Here is a 24,383-nt window from a genome sequence, read left to right as displayed (position 1 = left end):
CCATCCCGCAGGAAGAAAATCTGGAAACAGTCTGACACCTGGTGGAGCAGAGCACTGGCCACAGGGGACTCGGCAGGGAAGTGTGGGAAGGTGTTCAGAGTTCGAGAGGGCAATAGTTGAAGAGCATCAGCTCTGAAGGCAGGCAGTAACTTCACAGTAGTAGGCTTGGATGTGAAGGGAAAGGAAGAAGCGGTAAAAATCAAGGGTCCCATAGGAACAAAGGAATCATATTATCACTTGCCGTACTCTCCCCCAGAAAGCTAGTTACTAAAGAAAGTGTACCTAACCATACCAAGAGAGGAAGGACCTTGAATTGAGAAACTTACTAAGCCAGGCAAATGCCTCACTTCTGCTTTTAGAAAATCACCTAATCTGAAAAATAATGTCATTCATTTCAAAAAACAAAAAATGACAGCTGATACACATACAAAACTAAAATAAGAACATGCAACATGAAAATTTGGCAAAAATAGTCTAGTTCACACCCTCTCCCCCAAGGCACGTGATGGTTGCCTAACATCAACCATCATTACTATCCATGAACAAACACGAGAAGAGACAAAGAACACTTTAAGATGATCCAAGAACTCTGAAAATTCAAAAACCAGGAAGAGGTAAGATAAGAGTTGACCAAATGCAGGAAACAATTGAGAATCATCTCAAAAATTAAGATTAGATTATAGGAGGCATTATTTTCCCCTGAAAATAATATTTGAATATACAAGGAATACTGAAGAGAAGAATCAATATAACCAAAACAAGGAAAATGAAATAGAGATAAAGTTATCAGAGATAGACTGAGTTAGCTATAAAATGCAGGCAAAGAAGACCCAACATACATATAAATGAAGTCCCAGAAAATGGAAAAAGAAAGAACAGCACTGATATCTTAAAGTAGAATCCAAACATTTTTGAAATAACATAAGAAATGATGCACATTGATGGGACCCATTGTGTACCTGGAAATATTAAACCAGAAAAGCAACTATGAGAATACTTCAGTAATACAATCAGACTTCAACAATGAAGAGGGGGAAAAACATCCTTACTCTTCAAGGTGAAAGTACAGCTATTGTAAAGTCAAGGAAATAAGATTGCTATTAAACTACTTAACAGCAACATATAAAGCAAAATAAAAGTAAAGCTATATTTTTAAAAACTCAGGAAAATGTGAGCCAAGAACTGTATATGCAGTCAAACTATTCTTCAAATATCAAAGGTATAGGAAAGGTTTTGAATATGCAAGATCTCTGTAAATACCATATGCAAGAGCCTTACCTGAGAAATCCATTTGAACATGATTTTCATCCAACCAAGAGGAAACCAGAAGAACTTTAACAAAAAACGAATGTCTTAGTGGGCACTGAATTTATTTTTATTTAAGGACTAAGACAAATATGAAGACAAGAATGGAGAAACAATATAAAATTAATATATTCTGACAAAAAAATTTAAAAATCAGGAAGAACTAGAGGAGAAAAGAAATGTAAAATAGGTTTAGTAATTGTCCAGTAGGGAATGGAGTGAAAAGATAAGACAAAGTTGACAAACCAACTATACTAAATCAAGGAAAGGAGAGTGCTAACTTATTTTTATAAGAATAAACACAAAACTAAAAAACAAAACAAAACAAAAAAAACTCCAAATAAGTAAGGATTATCTAGAAGGTGAAAAGAACCCACGAAATGGAATGTTATTATTATTATTATTTTTTTTTTGCAGATTGTACAGCTGGTAAGGGTTTGCTATACAGAATTTATTAAGAATTCCCACAACTTCACAATAATCAGACAAACAATTGGAATGGCAAAAGATTTGAATGGAAATTTCTCCAACGATGATGCACAAATGGCCAATAGTGCCTGAACCGATGTTTGACCTTAGTCCTTAGCAAGACATGTAAGTCAAGACACAGGGAGATAATACTTCACACCTATTAGAAGAGTTATCCTAATAATGGATAACATGAATCTTGAATCCTTTGGCACATCTCTTCCATTAAATCAGAATTGCTTTCTCATAGTTTATATTAGAAAGATGAAGAAGAAAGAAGAAGAAGAAGGAGAAGGAGAAAGAAGGAGGAGAGGAGGAGGGGGGGGAGGAGGAGGGGGAGGGGGAGGAGGAGGAGGAGGAGGAGGAGGAGAAGACGAAGAAGAAGAAGACCTATAACCAGGGCTAGAACTGAAGCTCAGTGGTAGAGCACCTACCTAGCATGTGTGAGGCACTGGGTTCAATTCTCAGCACTGCATATAAATAAAATAAACATCCATTGACAACTAGAAAAGATATCTAAAAAAAGAATAGTTATAATCACAAATACAGAAAATTACAGACCTCAGCAACTGTGCAGCGGATTGGAAGCCTGGGACCATGAATAGTGCTGTAGAAACATGGTGTGCACAGGGGTGCTGATCAGACGGCGATAGCAACAGGGCTCCCGGTGTGGCAATTCCTTCCTCCTGGGTGTGGACAGGACCCCTCCTGGAATGAGGGTCTTATGACCGACATCAGGAGAGGCAGGTCAGAGAGTCTCCTTATGACCAACTCTACACGAAGGGAGGGGAAAGGGTTAAGTCATATTTCCAAGTTTCGTGGCTAGCTTTGGGGGAGAAGGGGTTCTTACTTCTGTGGCTCACTTAGAAAAAGAATCCTATTTCTATGGCCGTTCTTGGGGACAGGAATCTCTGAAGCCCTACTTTGGTGTATCGTTTTCTAAGCCCCAACAGTATCAAGTGAATTAGGTGCCATTCTTCACATTTTATTTTACTTTTTTTAAAATTATTTTTAAAAAAATTTTACAGACTGCCTTTTGATTCATTGCACACAAATGGGGTACATCTTTTTGTTTCTATGATTGTACATGAGGTTGGACATGATGTAGATTCATACCATTCGTGTGATCATACATGTACATAGGGTTATGTTGTCTGTCTCATACCACCATTTTTCATACCCCCTCCCTCTCATTTCCTTCTACATAATCTAAAGTTCCTCCATTCTTCTCTCACCCCCCACCCCCATTAAATATCATCATCCACTTATCAGGGAAAACATTCGGCCTTTGGTTTTTTGGGATTGGCTTATTTCACTTAGCATGATATTCTCCAATCGGAAACAGGTACAAAGACTAGGTAACCTCTAGAGGTCACCCAGTCAGCTGAACGGCAGATTAGGGAGTTAAAAACAGCTCCTTTGGACCCCAGAATCCTGTTCTTAACCACTGTGCTCTACTGACACAATCAGGAAGTGGCAGGGAGGCTGAGCAGCCAGCCTATGAGGCACCTTCCACACTGCCCAGGAGAGCAGGGCCAAACCCTAAGGTCATACTGCCAAGGCAGTCTGTGCAGTAGGGAAGAGACTGCAGGTGACCTTGATGGAAAGATGCGACTTAGTATCATCTAATGCCTCTCATTTTGATTCTGTTCAACATGTATTTAGTGAGCAGCTACTTGGGATGCCACATACATGGCTCAGTACCTTGCATTAAGATGAGCAAGGCACGGGTTTCTGCCTTTGAGGAGCTAAGTGAAATCCAAATTATAATTTGAATTCCACTGTAGGCCTGCCTAAAGAAGATTATTAATGCCACTTGCAAACTCCAGCAGTGTGGCCAGATCGTGCACCGTGTGCTTAGAAGAGAATTAACTCTAAGTAACGAGGAAAGGTTGCCTAGCAAAGGAGGGTAAAGTGTCCTTAAAGTATGGGCAGCAATACATATTGATGGAAGGGGGTCATTTTGTGGGGCACATGCAGACTGAGCCAGGGGCCTCTGGGTGGGGCCATAAGTGGCCAGGAAGGAGACCTGCCTGTAGGAGACTGGGTCAGGGGTTCCTCGCTTTTTTTTTTTTGGACTGGGGATCGAACCCAGGCGCACTTAACCACAGAGCCACATCCCAACACTTTTTATTCTTCATCTTGTGACAGGGTCTCACTAAGTTGTTGAGGCTGGCTTTGAACTTGCCATCCTCCTGCCTCAGTCTCCTGAGCCACTGGGATTCCAGGCGTGAACCACCACACCCAGCTTGGACTTCTCCACTTGTGCATGTGAGGGAGGCCTCTGGCCACTCAGCAGCACTGTCCAAGTTACATTCCTGGACAGTGATGGTCTGGTCTCCCTTTATCACCAGGACAGCTAAGAGTCCAAGGGACCATGGGCAGCCCCGCATCCAGCACAATAATGGCTCTTTTGGTGAATGAAGGCTCCTATAGCAGGTGAGGAACTCTGAAGTACTGGATCTCAAACTTCATAGACGATGGCATCACTCGGAGGCGCCCCCCCCCCCCCCCCCCCCCCCGCACCGTGATCCCACAGGTCTGGGGGAGGGCAGAGCAGTGAATTTCCAACAAGCCCCCAGGAAATGCTGCTCTGTGCTTTGGGGCCTACTCTGGGAGGAGCCGAGGCAGCATACTTCTCAAGCTCTGAGGCATTCGACCAGCTGGGGATCTGGTTGAAAGCAGAATCTAGCTGCCTCCCTGGGTCTGGGAAGGGGCAGCCTACTCTTCCCAAGAGTTCCCTGGAGATGCAGCAGGAGAGCACTGAGTTGCCAAGCTCCAAGGAAGTGCTTTCCAAGCCCGGCTGTCATACAGGACGCTTTCGAGAGTCCCAGCACCCAGTCTCATTCCACAGCCAGTCAATCAGAATGTCTTGGGTGAGACCCAGGCGTTTTGATTTTTTAATCTACCAATTCCACTGTGGAGTGAAAGGGGTTATTTTTTACTGCCAGATCCTCCTGGGTGACATACATTCCTGGTCCCATGCATGGAGTCATTGCATCTCAAGTCTGGGGCTGATAAATAAGGTAGTGGTCACAGCTCTGACTTTCATAGTTCAAAGTAGATGTACCGAGGCGTTCTACATTCTGCAGAGGCTGCAGGATGGCGGCCGCGGGCTTTCTCTGGACTCTACGATGGGGCATATACCGCGGCTTCAACATAGCAGTGTGAGAAAAGGTCACATACAGAGAACCCATGCTAAGGGTTTAGCAGAGCCCTAGGCAGATAAGTACTAAGAACTTTGAATAATGTCATGTCATCCTTACCACAGTGCCACAACCCACCTGATGCTTTACTCCTCTGTATTCCCAAGGGGATGCCCAGTGCACACCCAGCTTCCCCCTGCAGACAGCTTGTCAGTCACCGGCAGCCTTGAACCCAGGAACCTCTCCTTTCCGTATGGAGCTGTTTATGGGTTCCACTCCTCTGTTGCAGTTAAACCCCTCATCGAGACAAGACCGTTCCTGTTTCTCTTCCAAGTCAAACTCATGGACACCTTTAGAAGCAGTCTCCCCAGCTGTCATGGCTCAGTCATCCGTGGTTCAGACAGTTCCCATGTCCCTCTCATTCCAGTCTGCGTATGTTGCCATGGTGGCTGCTGCTTTTGCACACTCTGGTTTGGGACCTGCCAAGAAATCTCAGGCAGCTCATCCAGGTTTAGTCTCACTGGTGTCAAGAGCAGCCCAACTCACCTTCCTTGAGAAACCAAACACATGAACACGGTCAGAGAGGCGGCTAGGGCACTCTGCTGCCTTCCACTGAGTTTGCTGTGAATTGGAGGCTCTCTCCCCCACGTGCTCATGTTCTGTTAAACTCCAGGTCCCATCTCTACCTTGTGTAATTGTGTTTCTAAACGGAAGTGCAAGATCTGACACCCAATTCCCTTTCACATTGCTAATTTGCCCCCATTACTCAGCCTGATGAGATTTGTTTCGAATCCTGATTCTGTCATTTAGTATAATCATTCTCTCCCAGCTTTATGACATACCCATTTTTCATAAATTCGCCTTCTGTGGCTTCTGTCAAGTTATTAATTAAAATGTTGAACAGATGGGGCCAAAGGCAGGCTTTGCAGCAGGACACGAGAAATGCTATTCCAGGTTGGTACGAAGCATCCTTCAATTAGCTCTGTTCAAGCACTTACCCGCCCACCCACTGAAATACCATCCAGATTAGACTTCATTTTGCCCAGACACCTATCATTAAAAGACCATGTCAAAACCCTTGTTAAGGTCCAGATATTGTGTCTCCTGCATCTTCCTAATGTACCAGTCTTACGAAATAGGAAATGAATGCAGTCTGAAATGGGTCTTCCTAGAAACAAATGCAGGCTTCCAAGAAGTGGTTTTGATTCCTGTTCACTCGAAAAATATGCCCAGAGTTAGTGTCAAGCTCACTCACTGCTCTGCAGAGCAGCAAACTCACACTGCTAATCAGATCTCAGGCAGCAAGGGGTCCTTTGACTGGGCTGCAGACATGACACCCCTGGGTGTGAGTTGACCTTCAAAAGTTAACCTCTGCTGGCTAAACTTCTATACAAGGGTCCCCTTACCCAAACTTTCTAGAGACCAATTCCTTTCTTACAAAACAGCTTAATTTTGCCAGCACCAGGCATAGTTTTTGACTAAAAGTGATATAATTTTCAACCCCCTTGTAGTTTAAAGCTGTCATTTTGTAAAATCTCAAGAGTACATTTTTAAGACCGCTTGATTCTGTTTTCCTGGATTGCAATCCTAATTGGCCCCAAACAAATGTAATTTTCTTTGTTCTTGACCAGGTTGGTTTTATTCTCAGCTGACCCAAATTTTCAATAACATTTGACAGTCTCACTGGTGAATCTCCCAGCATTGTTGAATAGAATTAATCTAGAGATGAGACAGCGGAGTTGCTAGTGACTTCCTTGTAATATCTTAATTAGCCTTGGGTTTTAGTTTCCTCTTATGAATGTTCATCCTTAAAAATGATCTCTACAGCGCCTCTGGTCTAATATTATTAGCTGTGTGACACAGAGAATATGACAAGATAGACAATGGACAGGCAACTGGGCAGAGAGGGATTCGTATCTGAGTTCTACGTTCCCAAAATGGGAGTTTAGGTGGAAGCCAAAGGGGTATTGAAGGTTCTGGCTCCCTCCCCCACCCCACAAGGTTTCATTTCTTCAAGATTTATACATCATAGCAGTTTTGATCTCTACCAGGCAGCACTCACTTATGTTTAAAAGGATGTAACCAGTGACCTCCTTTCCAAAAGCCCAGACCCCCAAACACGAGACATCCTTCTCCAATATTCGGCAGTTTGGGCGGAATTTTATTTTTCATTTTCCAAGTCAATAGATCTTATTTTGAACATTAGGCTTCATCCGAGAACACAAAGGTACATACTAGCCACAATAAAGCAGTGATTTGGGGAATAGCACTTGCATTTCAGGACAATAATTAACTCCATGGTCCCTTTGCTTTGATGAGAAGTAAAGGAGAGTGCAAATGAGTCTTGAAATTGCTTCAAAAAGTTCATTTGTTCCTCCCCTGCTGAAGGCCCTCCCCCAACCCCACTTATGACAAGAGGCCCTGAAGTCCAGTAGTGGCCACCAACATCTCTGTGCAAACACAGATCTTCACAGAAGTCCGCGGAGGTGTCATGTTACCACCACCTCATTCAACTACCTCCGCCACTTGCATTTGCATGGAGGGGTGCAGGGTGTTCTGATTTTCTTTTTTAAAGGTTTAATTCTAGTTGCTCAGATAAGCAAATAAAAACATCCCCCAAATGATTGAAATCTGTTGGATTTATTTCTTTCTAAAGTTTGTACATTTACATATACCATATACAGAATTTTAAATCCTTCACTATTTTGCATTTCTATTACATAAAAACCATTTTAAATGCGATAACATTTTGTTGTTGTAAAACAACAAAATACCTCCAACTTATAAAAAAACAACAGGAACAGTTATATTCTTGAACATTTACACAATAGAGAAGTGTACTATATAATATCACAGCTTCTATACATATCAGGTGACCCACTTGTCTACAAGGTTTACTTTAATAACAGTGAAATAGGGTGATATTTATATACAACTATTTTAATAAAAAATAAAGCAACTGTAAAATGTAAACTTAATTTTCAAAATATACTTTAAACACTTTAACAATATCCACATAAACTACTGTTCCATTCAAAAGATGACCACCATAAATGCCACTGATTTCTAGATGGCACTTCTGGGATCTGGTGGGTAATATGGAGGAACAGGTTTCCAGTATATGATACGGTACCACTGGCTTACCCCAACCTGCTCATGCTGACAGTCTGGCCACTGAAAAGGAGTAGGCTGCTATTTTGTCACTAATTACTTTCACAATTTGCAGGGGACATATGGCACCAAGACTACAATGAAACTGAAGTGATTGGTGGAGAAAACTTTGAAGGTAAAGGAATGTTCCACCTTGCCAATTCATTTCAGCCACAGTGAAAATAATCCAGTTAATAGGTTGGAAAATTTAAAAATTTTATTTTATACTGAAGGATACAAACTACTACCCTTCTGCATGTCCCACAGTAACCAAGGCTGACAGTATGGGTTCTCTACTTGTGTAAATTTCTGTTCTAGAAATGGGTTCCTAAAACTTGAGGTAGAAGAGAATGCAGGGAGGCATGGAGGCCTTTACCCAATGGCTCTCACCTGGACAGAGCAGAATTACTGAGCAAGTTTAGTGTTCCTTGACCCTTCCCACAGAAATGAAATACGATCAATTTCTGGAAATCTAGGTGCAAAGGCAAAGGTACCATCTAACCCTTCCTAGAGCTCAAAGTGTCAGTTTGTTTCTTGCAAAGGCAAAATGTATGGACTTAACTTCAGGCAGAGAATTTTTCTCATTTCCTTTGTCATGTGCCACCCTCAGTGGCTCAGTCACTCTCCCGAGTTGGTATTTTGCCTTAGCAGGGTCAGCTCACTGGAATTCCTAAGGCATGTGAAACCCAGGATGTGCTTGCTGCTCAGTAGAAGCCCAAGTGGAGTGGAAGGCCAGGGGAGAAGCTCCAGAGAGGGGATAGTATCACCCTCTGCAGTACCCTGGGACTCAGGGTTCAGAGCAGCGAGCCTCAGACCTGCAGTATGGTCCTTCATTGAGCCTTGTGGCTGGGACTCTCCTAGGAGCATCCAAAGTCTTAACGTAGATTGATGAGGAAATACTAAGTGAAACTCCAAAATTCTCTCCATTAACCAATGTTTTCAGGAATTGAAGTTAAGGTGCTTATTTTTATGATACTACTAGTGAGAGCTCAGCTCTCCGCCCTGCAAAGGGAAATGCAGTTTGCTAGGTTCCCTCCCACTTCCATCCTCGACGCGGGCTCTTGCCGGCACAGCTTGGAGGCGAGTGCGGACAGTCCTCCACTGCTCCTAGGCAACAGGCTTGGTGGCTTATCCATTTGCACTCCTTGCTCCAACAAACAATCTGCAGAGCAAGCAGCTTGGCCATGCTGGAAAGTGGTGCACGCCAGCTTTCTAGAATTTCACCCAGGCTACCAAGGAATGCTAGAGAGCTGCTGCTTGGGACTTACGGGAAGGTTAGTGGCCCACCAGGAAGGATGTAACAGGTAACCCTTTTCTTCTTTTTTAAAAATGCAGTGCATCTCAGGGTCAGACGCTATAGCTCTGATTCCTCCCTAGTGCTTGGAAAGCGTTTGGTGCAGCTTCCACCCCCTTCATTCATTACCTCTCTAAAAGCACTCTGGCCTGGTGTGTCTGAAGGTCTTATGTTGGTATCAACTCACTGTGTGTGCTTGTGTCCAAGCAGGTGTACACAGATGATGTCCCAGATGTATCTACTTTCCCCTAACATACCCAAGGGGACCATAAACTGACTCTCTTAGGAGCAGAAGACTGAACACATGCATGGTTACCCTATGGAAGGCAGACACTGCACCCCCTCCACTTCATTTGGTCTAATTACTCTTGTTCCTAAAGCTTATAAACAGTATCCTAATAGCATTAAAAATCAATGTGCATATATACTCTCTATAGAGTGGATATTATTATCCATGTCAAATGGTTACTTGGCTATGTAACCTCCATGGCTTTATATTAAGGTCCAAACGTTTCAAATGACTAAGACCCAAAATAAAACTTTTGATTTCTACTACTCCTTTTCTATATGATTTCTGAATCAAATGGCTATTTTTCTGCAAATCACAAATAATTCTTACAAGGAAATTCTCTTGCAGAACTAAGACCCTGCCGATCAATTGGAGAGCCAGTCCACTGCACGTCAAGAACAAATTAAGAAATATGATATATTTGCAAAAATAGTTTGAGACTGTAGAGTTAATAATAATAAAAAACTCAAGTGTACCTACCAACACACTACTGCAGCCTGGAGCTGGAGATTCGTCTCCCTCCCCATGATTCCAATTCTCTGCATCAGATACAAAGACGTGAGGCAGCGTGTTCAACAAAAGACACTGCACTCAGCCACTCACTCAGACACACTCAGTCGCTGCTTTAAATACACCAAACATGCTGGTTAATAAAATTTTAGTCTCTAGTTATCTATTTACACTCTATAATATAAGCAATAAGGTCAAACAACTAAGGCCAGTGGCTCTTCTTTGGGGAGAGGCAGGAAAAAGAGACCTAAGTATAAAAATATTAAATAAAGTTTTAACCTGGTCCTAAAGTCCTTTCACCTGTGACATAGCTGCTGATTTGTGCACCTGCGAACCTGGAATACAGTACCCGATCTTGGGATGCCCTGATATACTTCAGCGTTTGTGATATTTCTTTAAAGCAAAAAGGGTAAGATCTGGCACCAGGAGAGTGATATCATCTACTATAAGATATACACAGGTACATAAACGGTATAGTGGGTACTTACTTAATTCTGAAAACTATATATTTTCTGGACTAATTACAACAATAAAGAACGTGTGCTCTAAAGCATCACATTTTGTAATAAGCCCAAAATTGTCAGTTTAACATTACAGTTAAGTGCTCTTACTGCTAACGTCACTAAGACTGCACAGGCTGCCTTCCCCCCCTTTTCTTTGTGTATTTCACAAATTACAATGAGCTATCCCCTCGGTATTGCACACTGTACATGTCCATAGATTCTTAAAGTTAGCTCAAAGTCGTTTTTGCCCTGGTGATTCAAAGCTCAAAGGTGGAATTCTCTATAGTCTCATTAAAAATTTAATCAAAATATCATTTGAATTTAAGTTTAATAAAACAATACCACTATATGTACTCTCAACAATTGTACCATAGAATCAATCCTATGAGGTTTTTACTTGCTTTTCATATCACACTGGTTATTAAGGACAAAAATAATTCTGATGTACATTTACCATATACTGATACACAATCTACACATTGATGCATGTACATACATACAACTATAAATACCCACAAAAACAACGTTGGCAGGTGACAGAAAGCATTTTCTTTGACATCTGACATACTGTCAATACAAATATTTTCCACAAGCTGCAATACAACGGATACACACATAAATTACAAAGGATGAGCCAGAGAGACCTAAGGAAACCTACTGTATATACAATTAACTTGCAATGTTTCCTTGCTGTTGCATTCAAGTTGACACACTGTCATGCAGATTCAAGTATTTACTGTCGTTCTCCAGGAGGACATTCTCTCTCCATGCGATGGGCCAATTACTGTCCTAAGCAGAAGGCTGCCGCGTGGGGTCTGGGGTGATACTGTGAGTACGAAAGGAGAATGCCTGTGGACTTCAATCCTCCTTTTAAGGGTGAGAAATGGAAAAGGAGTCCGAGCAGACAAACAGTGACAAAGCACCTCTCTACCACTATCAGTGATCTATCTTGGGATAATTTTGTGGTGATGTCTAAAGTCCTTGAAATGACCTGATGACATAAGATGTCAGAAGAGGTGGAGAGAGATCTGCTGACCTGGGGGCAGACCAGCAGCCTGGCCTGGGTGAAAAACCCAGGAAGTTTTGGAGCCAGGTAGGCCCCTGGGGGCTCGTGTGCCTCCGACTGATCTATTTCTGTCTGAGTAACTCAGATGCTCTGAAATGAAAGCAGATACTACAGAACTCCAAAGCTGCCCTGTCATTCATAAATTAGACTCATCTTTTGACAAGTGCCAGGAGGCCACTTTGGTTCACTGTTTTTAAGGGATAGTTTTACAATGGGAAGAAGAACTCTTCTCATGTGAAAGGTAAAGGGATCATTCTCTGCTAACACTAAGACTTGCTAAAAATCTGACTGAGTCCACAAGAGCCAAACTATGGAGAGTTAGGCCTCCACAGCTAAGAAACTTATGTGAACTGAGGCCCAAATAAACTTAACTGATGACTCTAAAGAAAAATGCCAAAGAACTCAAATTCCAAGGGCAGTTCACTACACCCAAGGAGGCCCTGACAGGAGGGCAGGAGAGAAACAGATGTCTACAAGGTCAACTTCCTTCCAGTTGCCAGGGATTAGGTAAAAAGACAGAGGAGAGGTACAAGTCCTGCCAAGTCAGGTTCTGTCTCATCTCAGGATAAAGGGCAGAGCAGGCACAGGACAGCCAGTCCCAGACTCTGTCTAGCTTGGTGCTTAGGCATCCAAAGGCCTCTTTCTCTACTGGTTATGTAAATTCTCCCTCAACACAAAGTTCTGTGGTTTTGTCACAGGATAGAATAGAAACCTGAAAAACAGCCAGGTTTTCTTCTTCCAGGATTAGTTCCCTAATGACTCTTCTAACCAGGAAATGGTCCTCACCTTTCGGGATGGGGTAGCCACTGATCCAGGAAATACGGAAGCTCTTGCGAATAGCAGGAGACTGCCGTAGGAGAAAATGTCTTTATCCAAGAGCAATCAAAACAGGTACAGATAATCCAGGAACTATTTCTATCAGGACTCCCTCCCACAAGTTGCTTTTACTGAGATTAATTAAAATGCACAAAAGTATTGCTTGGTCTAATTAGACATTAGTAAGAGTAAGGTAAATGATGTTTGTAAAAAGAACACTTCAGAAATGCCTATAGTCTGGCAATAAAAAAGGACTCTGTGTGCCAGTTTTGATTGATAACAAGTCCCTGACACTTCCCTGTAAGAGCCAGCATGTGAGGTGGGGCAAACCCCAAAACCCACGGATTCTGTACACAGGCCACTGCCTTGGTCAGCTTTGCACCAGGATCATCACAATGGTCTTCTGCTACCTTATCAAGATTTTCTACATTAGAAATCAATATTAAAAGTATTTGTGTGATGAGGAATAATGACTTCCCACATGGAGAGAAACCTCGAGGCTCCTGGGCACTGAGGTAGGGCGAGCAGGAGGTAAGGGGAGGGTAGGGTTCGGGGATCGGGGCGTACCTTTTAAAGGAAAGGAGGAGAGCTCCCCTGTACCGTGAAGTGGGCAACGGGCTTGCCGTTGCTGTGGATGGAAACATCTTCCATTTCTTCTGACTAGAAACCATAGGAAAGAAATGATCACAAAAGAAACTGTGGCAGCTAGGGACACTCGGAATTCAGTCAAGTCAGAGCCCTCTCTGACCGTGGAACAAACTCTCGGCCTGCTACAGAGACTGACAACACAGCTCCTTCCAGAGGCTGCAGGGAAGAGGCATGCTCGGCCCATCCCCTGAAGATGGACAGCACCACACTGGGGCGTCTGGGATCCTGACTCACAAAAGAGCCTTGGCATTGTTTTTACAGATAAATTATGCAAACGTGGCATTCTGCAGCCTCAAAAGTGCCCCCCTCATGGGATTATCTATTAGCATATCCAGAGTCCCCGGGGCTAGCCTTGGTGAATCTCCTAACAGCAACAGTGCTGTGGTGGTGCTGATTAATGCTAACCAAGTATTTCAAGACTAAATGTCAGAAATACTTCAGCAAGGTACCATTCAATGCACATGGTAAACTCTAAGTGGAACACACGTACATCCTATATACATAGACACATACTGTGGGCAAACGCATTCAAGCCAGGCAGGGTTGCTAATTTCTCTTCAGTTACTGAAGTTCATAGATGACATGGTCTAGGTACCTCTCTCCCCTCATCTAGTACAAATATTGAGGCAGAAAACAAATACTGATATTTCAGATTCTAGGAGGAAAGACAACTTGCTTGTGGAAATCTTGGATTCAGTAAGAAGCTGAAAAAATGATTCTGATACATGGACCACACTGGTAACTACTGTGTTGGCTTCACAGTTCTGACACATAAATGTAGCCACTGCTTTTTTACCTAAACAAGGTCAGAGTGAGTTTTTCAAAGGTGTGGCAAAATGCCACAAAGCAAGCAACTGCCACCTCAGAGAGGGTTACTCTTCTCTGGACACCAGCAAATATGCACATGTACACAGGTGAAGGAAGTAAACATTAATAAATAATCCTGTAACTAAATGTGAATACATCATAACAATATAGCACTAGGAACTACCGTGACTTCTTAGCAGGTTTTCTCTAGTCCACTGGAAGTGTGCTATTCATGCAGAGCAGCAGATGCTTTGGTCACGGTACCTGCAATAATAAACTAAGGAAAAGTAGAGAAAATTCCTATGGGAGGGAAAAGAATATTGAAAGTGATCCTGTCAGTTTCGAAGCTGGATTGTTTGGGCAGATGACAGCTTTAGGGAACAGTTTCAAGGTGTGGAAATCTAAAAGTTCTTTAAGTCACTGGGGACTTAAATTTCACTCCCTTCTGTTCCTCTACAAGAAAATATTCTGTTTATCACACAGAATTTCAAAGGGTCTGTTATTGAAATGAGCTCATGACTGTAAGGTGAACAGAACTATTTTGAGTACACAGAAAGAAATGATTTAAAATAGGCAAAAAATTTTAGGAGCAAGTTTAACACTGATGAGTAAAGTCGCTGTCCAGAGACTGGCATAAGAACAAACTAAGAAACTTTGCATATGCAATCAGAAGATTCCTCTATTTTCCAGCCACAATTCATTCACCCTATTATTTTCGAATTTTGCTTAGAGAATCAATATCCACTGCTGAACAGCTACAACTGCTTTTTGCTCCATTATTTTGTCTTGACTAAGGAAAGAGCAAAAGGGGTTCCATTTTCAACATTATTCTGTTAGGAAGGAAAACCCCAACATTCTTACAACCAGGAGATGACGTCATGCCTATATATATATATATATGTAGAGTAAAAAGAATATATTTCTGGATGGAAAGGTATCAACAATAGAGATGATTCTGGATTCCTAGTCTAGACCCTATGGGAGTGAGGTAACAATTTCCTGCAGACCAAACACATGTCTACTGCTGCAGCTCCCAAGAGCCAATGATTGCCACTATCATTTAGAAAACAAAATTCACTTGGTATCAATGTGTCCTCAACCTTCAGTGGCAAGACGGCTCTCTTCCTCTGTCCCTTGCTTGACTGGAATGGAGTCCATGCTTCAAGCAAGCTAATGTGCGTCCCTAGGTTCTCCAGTCCTGTGACCTTCGTGCCTCCTTCCCCTGCCGCTGGCAGGGTCAGAACTCAAACAAGGAGTGCTGGGGTGCACGCAGAGCTGCATCCCTCCAGAACACCTGGATCCCCAGCATCGTAACTCTCACGTGGGCATCTGTGAGGACTCAGCTTCGCCTCCGTGATTGGGCAAGATTTCACATATAAAGGCTTATATTAACTCTGGCTAGAATTTACTAAACTACGAAGTTTGTCCAGTTAAGTGTTACACAATGGATTAAATTTTTAACCTTAAAAAGAAAAAATAACAGTTGATTTAAGAATACATAAAACAACTGAGCAGAGTGCAAACAAGAAAAACCAAAGGAGAAGGGATGCGTAATTCATTCTGGAATCACAATCTTCTCCCCCTCACAAAAAAGGTGCATTAGTGATCAAGTTGCAAAAAATCATTAAAGCAAAGAAATCAAGAGCAAAGACAACCTGTACAGAAACTAACAAAAATATACAATATAAAAAGTTACTAATGCACCATTTAGTCACAGACTTTTTTTTTTAATATATTCACGGATTATTACCAGAAATATCTTGAAAAACCCTATTTTGCTCCATGACCAGCACTTCCTGGCAACAGATTGGCTCCTAAGTAACTTTTTGCTTAATGCTTGGTGTTTCAGGTCGGTGGTCCTTCCTCTCGGACACGTTACGCTTGACCTTGGCGGTGATCGGGGATGACTCCGGGTTCAACGAAGGACTGGAGTGCGACTTCTTCAGTCCGGCGGCCTCGCTTTCATCGCTACTCAGGAGCTCCTTGCCGCCTTCTTTTAGAATGCTGACGTAAATTTCATAACGGGTTTTCTGAGGGGAAAGTCGGAGAAGAAGGGGAGTCAGTACACTGCTCACAAATGCAGGTGTGCGGCACATCCCACCCGAAGAACCGAATGGCTGCGGAGGACTTGACTTCGTTTCTGAACTGACACAATTCATGGGGCAACAGCTGTGAGATCGACTGATTGATTTACTCAGATAGAAAATTAGGCATTTGTTCTGGGTTCTGAAGGAATGACAACCTGGGTTACCGGCTACTGGATGGAGGAATCATGCATCCCGAGCAAATCAGCAACAAGAGGGTCTTAGCCCGGGGAGGGGGTTACTGTCACTCTGGGATGGCTCCTGTGGGTCACTGGAGCCTCCTCCACGAGACCTACGCCCCGTCTGGGATACAACTGTTAACTCTTTCCAACTTGGCAAAGACGCATCTGGAGGGAGGGATCCTTCCATGACAAATACACTCCAGGACCCCAAGGAGCACAGCTCTTTCCAGAAACTGCTCTGGGTTTCCCTCCACTTACTTTATTTTTTGGCTGGAATTACCCGCACCTCATTCTCAGGCTATTATGAATAGCAGCTATTAGTAACAACACAAAGTCTGCACAACTTTAAATTATTTTCAGATGCTTTTCTCATGCAACAAATTCTCCTTCATCAACTATTTGTTGAATTCTAGCAGGGGTCAAACAATCCCTTGGCTCCCCTATTTCCTTGGGTCTCATTACCTTTTTCTAACCATCGAGAACACTGCAGAGACTTCTCTCCTCTAGCCTGAACTGCCACTGTTTTTGATGCTGTTTCTACGGAAGTCACTCATTTGGATCTTGGGTGTGCGCGGCCCCCCATCTATATATTGTGATTTATAGAAACGTTCTCAGATTCTTGATTTGATATATTTTAGTCAAAATAAGTCTTTCACCATGCTGCCTCCACACATGAAGAATTTACAAAGACTTAAAGCATTTTATTTCTAAACAAAAGAACATGTCAGTTATGAATCGTCCAAACAAAGGCAGGCAAATTCTGTTAAGACTGTATATCTTTCAGGGACTTTTCTAGTCAGATTACAGTTAGGCATGTCACTTTTAGTAACTGTGAAGTGCTACCTTTCCAAGTTTCTTTGCCTCAAAGTGGGAAAGCTGCTAACCCTTGGATTTGCTCTGGGCTTGGTGGGTCTCAAAGTAGGGTGCTGAGCTTGGGCTAACAAGGTGTTGACTTTTACATTTTGGTCCCTGTGCTGACTTCCAGTTCCTCATACATATCATATACAATTGGTAGCATGATCAGCCCTCTTTTACAAGGAAGGAAACAAAGGCAGGTAAGTTTGAAGTCAGACTAAGTAAGAAATGCAACTTTGATTTGAACCCAGGCAATCTGACTTCAGAACCCATCCTGGCAAGCTACATTTCCTCTCTGGATATGAAAACAGACACAGAAATGAATGTGTGTTTCACAGTGACCTCTGTCTGGTACATTCCAGGGGCCGATCTAAAGCTATTCTCGACCTCCTCTTCTCCTGTGTCTCTCCCACCACAAAGGCTGATACAACCCCAGACAGCTTCTTTCCCAGCCCTGCTGGCACCTAGGATGGGCCATGTGATATCTAGCCAAGGAGGTGGACCACATCTGTCGGGATTTCTAAGAGAGGGATTCTGCTCTATGGAACAAAGACAGGCTTTAGAGCATAGGGCCCTGGGACTAGTCCTCTCTCTTACTCTTTCCAGTTGCCACCCTGTAATGTGGGGCCATAGGTATGAAGACAAAAGCACAGTATGCTAGGCTTAAGGAAATGATGGGAAGAAAAAAGACCTGCCTCTTGATGACACGGAGCTTGATCCAACTCCAAGTCCCCCTACCTCCTCTGGATTCTTAGACAAAACAGTAAAATTTATGCGTGAAGCCATCGTTAAATATTTTTACTTGTAGTTGAAAGCTTTAGTAATTCACATATGATCCAATTTTGATGGAGAAGTTAACAAAACAAAAAAGAATAACACACTATAAACATTATCTCAGAAAGTCACATGAGAACTCAAAAAGGGCACTGGCTAATAAAATAGGCCATCAGGATCGCTAAATGGTGTTCGCATTGTGACATCAGGAGATTGAACTAGATGATCTCCAGAGGACATAATGGCTCTAAGATTCTATTCATTCTAAGAATTTATTACGTAATCTTTCTCCAAAAATGCCATGGTGGCAAGATTAAAGTGCAAAGAGGCAGTATTTCCAATGAGAACAAGATTTAGTAAAATGATCTACAGGCAGTTTAAAAATAGATTCAGGAAGCCAGTGTGAGGCTACTATTTCATGAAGCAAAAGCATTTGAACAATGAAGAGAGTATGAAGGACAGCTTATTGAGATGGTGAGAGGGCCAGTGTTTTACTAGTTTTTTAAGAAACTGATACCAGAGAAAATTTACTTGAAAAACACATGAAGGAACGCCATCTCATCCACACTTCCCACAATTCCACCTGCACAGCTGTTGTCTCAAATAAATCCCATCAGTCTGTCAATCAACACATAAAAGGGACAGGTGGCATGGCAGTGTATGAGCAATCGGAAGAAAAGATCAAGCAGAGCAAAGGGTGAAAGGGGGCCAGAAAACAAGGACTGCTGTCTCGTCACCATTAAATGAAGAAAAAGAACCCTTTGTGAGTTTCTGAATTTCCAAATAGCTGTGCTCCATTTCTGATTAAAAAGGCTTCCAGGGACAGTAGTCACAACCCCAGCAATGCGACTCCGCTTTTTACCTCGCTCAGACTTTTCACCAAACCAAATGTGCCTCTTCAAACCTTTTAGGAAAATGCCACTTTAACCTCAAAACAATTCAGCAGCAGGCATTAATTTCAGCTGTGTCTTTCCAGGATCACGGAATCCTCGCCCATGCAGTAGAGGTTTTGGAAAGCCTCTGAGTAAAGAAAAACAACTCTGCACGAGGTCACCAGGAGCCCCAGGAACGAACGCAATGATTTCTCACTGTCCCCTCTCTCTGGAGGGTAGCAGGCGAACACTTCTAGTAACTACAATCCCATCTTTGGGAAGGCTATCTTCCTTCTTTTCAGAGAAGCCTTGCTTCTCATCTTTTTTTCCTAAGACCTACAGTAAAATTTAAGTTTCAAGTTAAAGTTGCTGTGGAAGGAAAAGCAAAACAGCAGGGGGTGTATTTGTAAATCACTTCAAAATCATTTTTTATTGACAAAGTAATTGTACATATTCAGGAGGTACTGTGTGCAATGTGCACACCGCGTGTAACGATGGGATCAGAATAATGGGCATGACTCACGGCAGATGTTTACCATGTCTTGGTGCTGGGAACATTTAAAATCCTTACTCTCTTCAAACACTCAATTCATCGTCACTACCACCGTTATTCATTGTGCTACAGAACATGAGGAGTCACTCCTGTCCTGCTCCATCCTGTGCTGTTACCTTTCCTCTACCTCCATCCCTACCCCTTCCCAGGATCTGGTAACCGCTGTCCTATTCTCTACTTTTGTGAGATCAATTTGTCAGGGTCCACACATAAGTGAGAACAAGTAGTATTTTCCTTTCTATGCCTGGCTTATTTCACTTAATATAACGTCCTCCGGTTTCATCCACATTGCTGCAAATGACAGGAATTCATCCTTTTTTAATGGCTGCATAAGATTCTACTGTACATACACATACTGTATTTTCTCTATCTATTCATTGATCTGTAGACACCTAGGTTGATTCCCTATCTGGCTAAATGTGACTGGTGCTATGATAGATATACAAGTTATTTAAATTCCTTTGGATACACACCCAGTAGTGGGGTTGCTGGACCACATGGTATTTCTATTTCTAGTTTTCTGAGGAACCTCCACACAGTTTGCCACGAGGACAGTTGGAATTTACATTCCCACCAGTGTATGAGAGCTCCCTTTTCCCTGCGTCCTGGCCAGCAGTTTCATCTTTTGTCTTCTTGTTCAACTGGGGTGAGGGTTCTCACGGGTGCTTTGATTTGCATTTCCCTGATGATCAGTGATGTTGATCATCTTTTCATGTACTTGCTGGTCATTTGTATGTTTATTCTCTTTTGAGAAACATTTCTTCAGGTCATTTGCCATTTTTTCCCTTCTTTTTCTCCTCCTTCCCACACCTCCACCTCCAAATCATTCCCTACTGCCCATCTCCTAATTGCAGTTTTTTCTTTTTGGCTGTCAGTGGAGTTTCTCACTCTGGATGTTAATCCCTTGTCAGATAAAATGGTTTGCAAATATCCTTCCCTCAATCTGTAGGTCAGTTCTTCACTCTGTGGGTGGTTTTCTTGGCTATGCAGAAGCTTTTTAGTGTGATATGATCATACTTATCAATTTTTGCTTTTGTTGCCTGTACTATTAGGGTCATGTCAAAAAAAATCTTTGCCCAAACCCATGTTTTGAAGCATTTCTCTACCTTTTTTTTTGGTTTTGTAAAGCACTTTTTCAAGGTCTGATGTATCAGAGCCTAATCAATGTCAGAATGGTCAACCTCGACCAAAGCAGCTAATAATAAAAGGCAGACGTTACTGCTTCTCTAAAAGCCTCTTCCTTCAATGCTAAAGAAACTGCGTCTTTTTTCTTTCTTTTTAAAGTGCAGGTTGTCATTGTGGCCAGCCCTGTGGGAGGAAACGTGGCTTAAGCCAGACATGATAGCCCATGCCTGCTCTGCCAGGTTCCCCTGCAGCCGTGGGACCCAGCTACGGCCACTGACAGGTGGGTGCTTTTGTCAAAGTATGTACTGCTATCATGGTAAAGGTGGTAGACAAAATGTCTGGAGCTGTTTTTTTAAGCTGTTTTGAGACCTGAAATGATAAGCACCCAAATTGAAAAGCCAATGTGTCCAAGAAAGATTAGAAATTTAGAAAGACTGTGTGTCCTTATGGCAACGTTTAGCAGCCAGTTGTTACCACTTGTGTTTTTCTTAAGTGAGAATAACGTTTAAACTGCTTAAACACTTGATCAAATTTTTTATTATTTGTATCCAAAAGCATTCTTAACTAATAAAAAGGTCAACACCGGCTTGGTCTCAAAAGTAAGTCCTGATTGAGTTGAAAATGTAACTCCTGTCTTTATTTAGAAAAAATCACCTGGTTCATCAGCTTTGGTATGGTGTAGCTTTGTTAGGATTTTCTCTGAATGTTCAACAAGTTATTTATGGACATTACTTCACTGTTTGCTACACTGTGTTTATGTAACGAATATTGTAAATCGAGGACTACCTTATGATCTCCATTGATAATATTATGTCATTTGCTTCAATGGCTGGAGCAGACGCCTCTCAGTCCTCCCCTAAGAGCCTTCGACATGAAGATTCTAAGAGATTCTTTGGGCTAAACAAAAATCAGAGCTCCATAGCAGTTTAAGGTTAAAGACTGGAATGCTAGAATATAGGGGGCAAATTAGAGATCATTTTTAAAAATCACGAAGAAGAAAATTTGGTTACTCTAGAAACTTCTTTGCTTTCTCTAACACGCATTCATTTTTCCAGCAAGTCCTACTCCTCTACCCTCAGACCACATCAGCCCCGTGTCGTTCCTTGTCACCTCCACCACTCCTGCCTGCACCGAGCTCCACCACGTCATGCCTGGATTGTTGCAACAGCTGCCTGGCTGGTCTTTGCTCCCTTTTTGGCCCTCCTTGTACAGTCTTCTCAAGAGGCAGGGATCTCTTAAAATGTGAGACAGTGTGTGTCACCTCTGCTCAAGACACTGCTGGCTTCTCATCCTTGAAAATCCTTCTCAACCTCAAATCCTTAAAATGGTATAGAAAACTCTCATCTCTGCCAAGTGCTCTCCCACCCAGTGCCCCCACGTTTCTGGCCTGATCTCTTAGAGCTCTCCCTGGGGCCACCGTGTGCCAGCGGTGCTGCCCCTGGCTGTCCTTGAACGTGGCAACACACTCCTCCTCCAGGACTTCGGTACTTGCTATTCTCTCTGCCCAACACTCTTCCCAGAAGTCCACAGGGCTCAGTCCCCCACCTCAAAGGGCACCTCTACACCAAGGCACTCCAAATCTAAAATTCCAACACTTACCCTTAGTCTTTTGCCACTTTATTTTCTCCTTAGCACTTCTTCCCATCTAACACTTACATTATACTTAAAAAAAAAAAAAAAAAAAGACCTAAACATTGTTTATTGTCCCTTTGACCCCAAACACTAGATGTAAGTCACAGGAAGGGAAGGCCTTTGCTTCTGTTTGCTACAAGCACACAGTGAATAAACATTTGCTGGACACATGACTGGGAAGAAGGAACAGAGAGGACAAAATTTCCCATATCTAGCAGACGATGTATTTTAAGTATGTTGTATATGTCTAGAATATGACAAACTCCAGAAATAAAAAGAAGATGTCATGGATGTAGATGTGGATGGTAGACAGTTGATGAGTTGATTCAAAAACTACTTGGGATGCACTATTATTTTTGGTGTTCCTCCATTCCCATGTTTCCCACAAAAACGTGAAAAAGCTGCGTGGTGTGCACCAGCCTGCCTCACAGGCCACCCTCCCTGCAGACAGAAGCATAGTGTATGCCATGCTTCTGAGGTTCAGAAAACAGACCTATTCTGAGCATCTCCTATGGAGCAGTAAATGAAGAACGAAGCTTAAAAATAAAGAGAGAAGTTGGACCCCTGTACATGGACTCTGGCAGTTCCTCATTTGGATAGTTACTAGATCTCATTCTGATACTAAGAGAAGCCTTTAAATATATCTTCTAAAAGTATACATTAGGAAGAAGAGGAACTGTCAAGGGCTATTTATATCTAGATTCTGCCTGACTGATCATTCTTGCAGGTAAGGCACCTGTACTATATGGGGATCACATCTACCATAGGAAACATACTTGTATACTAACTTACAATCAAGTCCCCCAAGTCAGAGAATATGATTCTCATCTATATAAATGACAGAGGGAATATGCTGTTGGCACTAAAGAAATAATAACAATATTAAAGTATTAGACCTCTGATGATTTTTACAACTAGATGGGAGGAAAGGGGGCAGGTAGGAAAGAGAAGGCAAAACAACAAAAACATCAGGATGTATTAATTAAATTTCAGGCCACACAGTAATCACTACACAAAAATTAACACGGTCCTTGAGAGGGCACATTAAAAATGAGATGGAATGTTTGAAAATGAGTTCCTGCAAGGCATGGCGGCTGTGGAAAGGGTCTTGTGGCAAGGCAGCCAACTGCTCAAATTGCCATTGACGGCCTTGACTCATTCTCCTAACCCACTACTTGGTCTTCATTATGCAGCCTGTTCAGGTGTGTGTCTCTCATTAAAAAGGACAAAGAGATGGCGAAAGAGGTGTCCCTCAGGGACAGTGGGCTACCTTTGGTCATGTTACTGAAGGTTTTGCCTTAAGTCTGCAAATTCATTCTCAGATCAATTCTAAATAATTTCAGAGCCGCACACTCTACTCCTTTCCTCAGACACTCTTCAGCAGTATAAGTGGATTTCCAGCAGTCGACCTGCCTGATGCAATTTCACTATTCAAAAAACAACTCAGGGTGGGATTTCTACCATGTCCAAGAGCAGTGGCTACTCTCTGCCAATAAGCATCTGAGTACAGTTTTCTTAGACTTGGTCTAGTCATCAAGCTCTCTGTTGATGCCTTTCTGGAAATGAGCTATTTTCATGAACCTTCTGTGACCACCAAGAGCCAAAGACAACTTGAATGCTTAATGAGTTTTTTTCTATTAAAATACTTTTCTCAGTTTGTAAACTCCTTAATACTTTTTTTTTTTTTTTTTGGCTAGATCAATGTTAAGTCGATTTTCAGTTACCTATAAAAATTCTTCTCAAACGTGTAGGAAAAAAAATCTCTCTTTATTGGCAGCAATGCCTACCATGTCTAAGGCCATGAAAGCTGCTACTTGGGTTGAATGATAATTGCTTGCTGAAAAAAAAAAAAATCACTGCCATTAAATATTCTTGGAAAGATGTTTAATCACATCCACATATAAACTTACATGTATCTGACTGAACAGCTTCTTTTCTCCTGAGCCCTGCATACCATTTTATATTCATTTAATAGAAGAGTATCTCCTTTTGACCTCTGATATGGGAACACGACAGTAACAACCGGAATGAAAATAAAACTGCACTGCAATTTTAACATACTACCCCCGTTTGCATTCAGACGTCACAGCTCCAGCAATCAAATCCTGAATACATTTACTCCTGGCATTTCATTTTTTGCATGCAGGCCATTTTAAGATAAAATGAGCAAAAATCCAATAATGCCATGTGCAAGGCCCTTTTTGCTTTTGGATCTCTATCCTGGAAAACAAAGAAATAAACCCCAAATCAAACAATACTAAGGAGCTTCTGAAGTGACTGCTTATTTAAGAAAAGACTAGTCAT

General features: G+C 42.2%; 1 protein-coding gene across 6 annotated transcripts in view; it reads right to left on the bottom strand.

Moving 5' to 3' along the window:
• Window positions 1–7,427: 7,427 nt before the first annotated feature.
• PSD3 (pleckstrin and Sec7 domain containing 3) overlaps window positions 7,428–24,383 on the bottom strand; it is a 593,519-nt gene continuing 576,563 nt past the window's right edge. For all 6 annotated transcript variants that reach the window (XM_079143340.1, XM_079143339.1, XM_079143341.1 and 3 more), the window contains one exon: window positions 7,428–16,032. In XM_079143340.1, coding sequence (XP_078999466.1) covers window positions 15,817–16,032 — 216 coding nt within the window. In that variant the 3' untranslated portion in view covers window positions 7,428–15,816. The remainder of the gene's footprint in view (window positions 16,033–24,383) is intronic.

Source organism: Sciurus vulgaris (assembly GCF_902686455.1).
Source record: "Sciurus vulgaris genome assembly, chromosome: 5".
NCBI lineage: Eukaryota > Metazoa > Chordata > Mammalia > Rodentia > Sciuridae > Sciurus > Sciurus vulgaris.
This window is presented reverse-complemented; position numbering and strand designations above follow the sequence as displayed.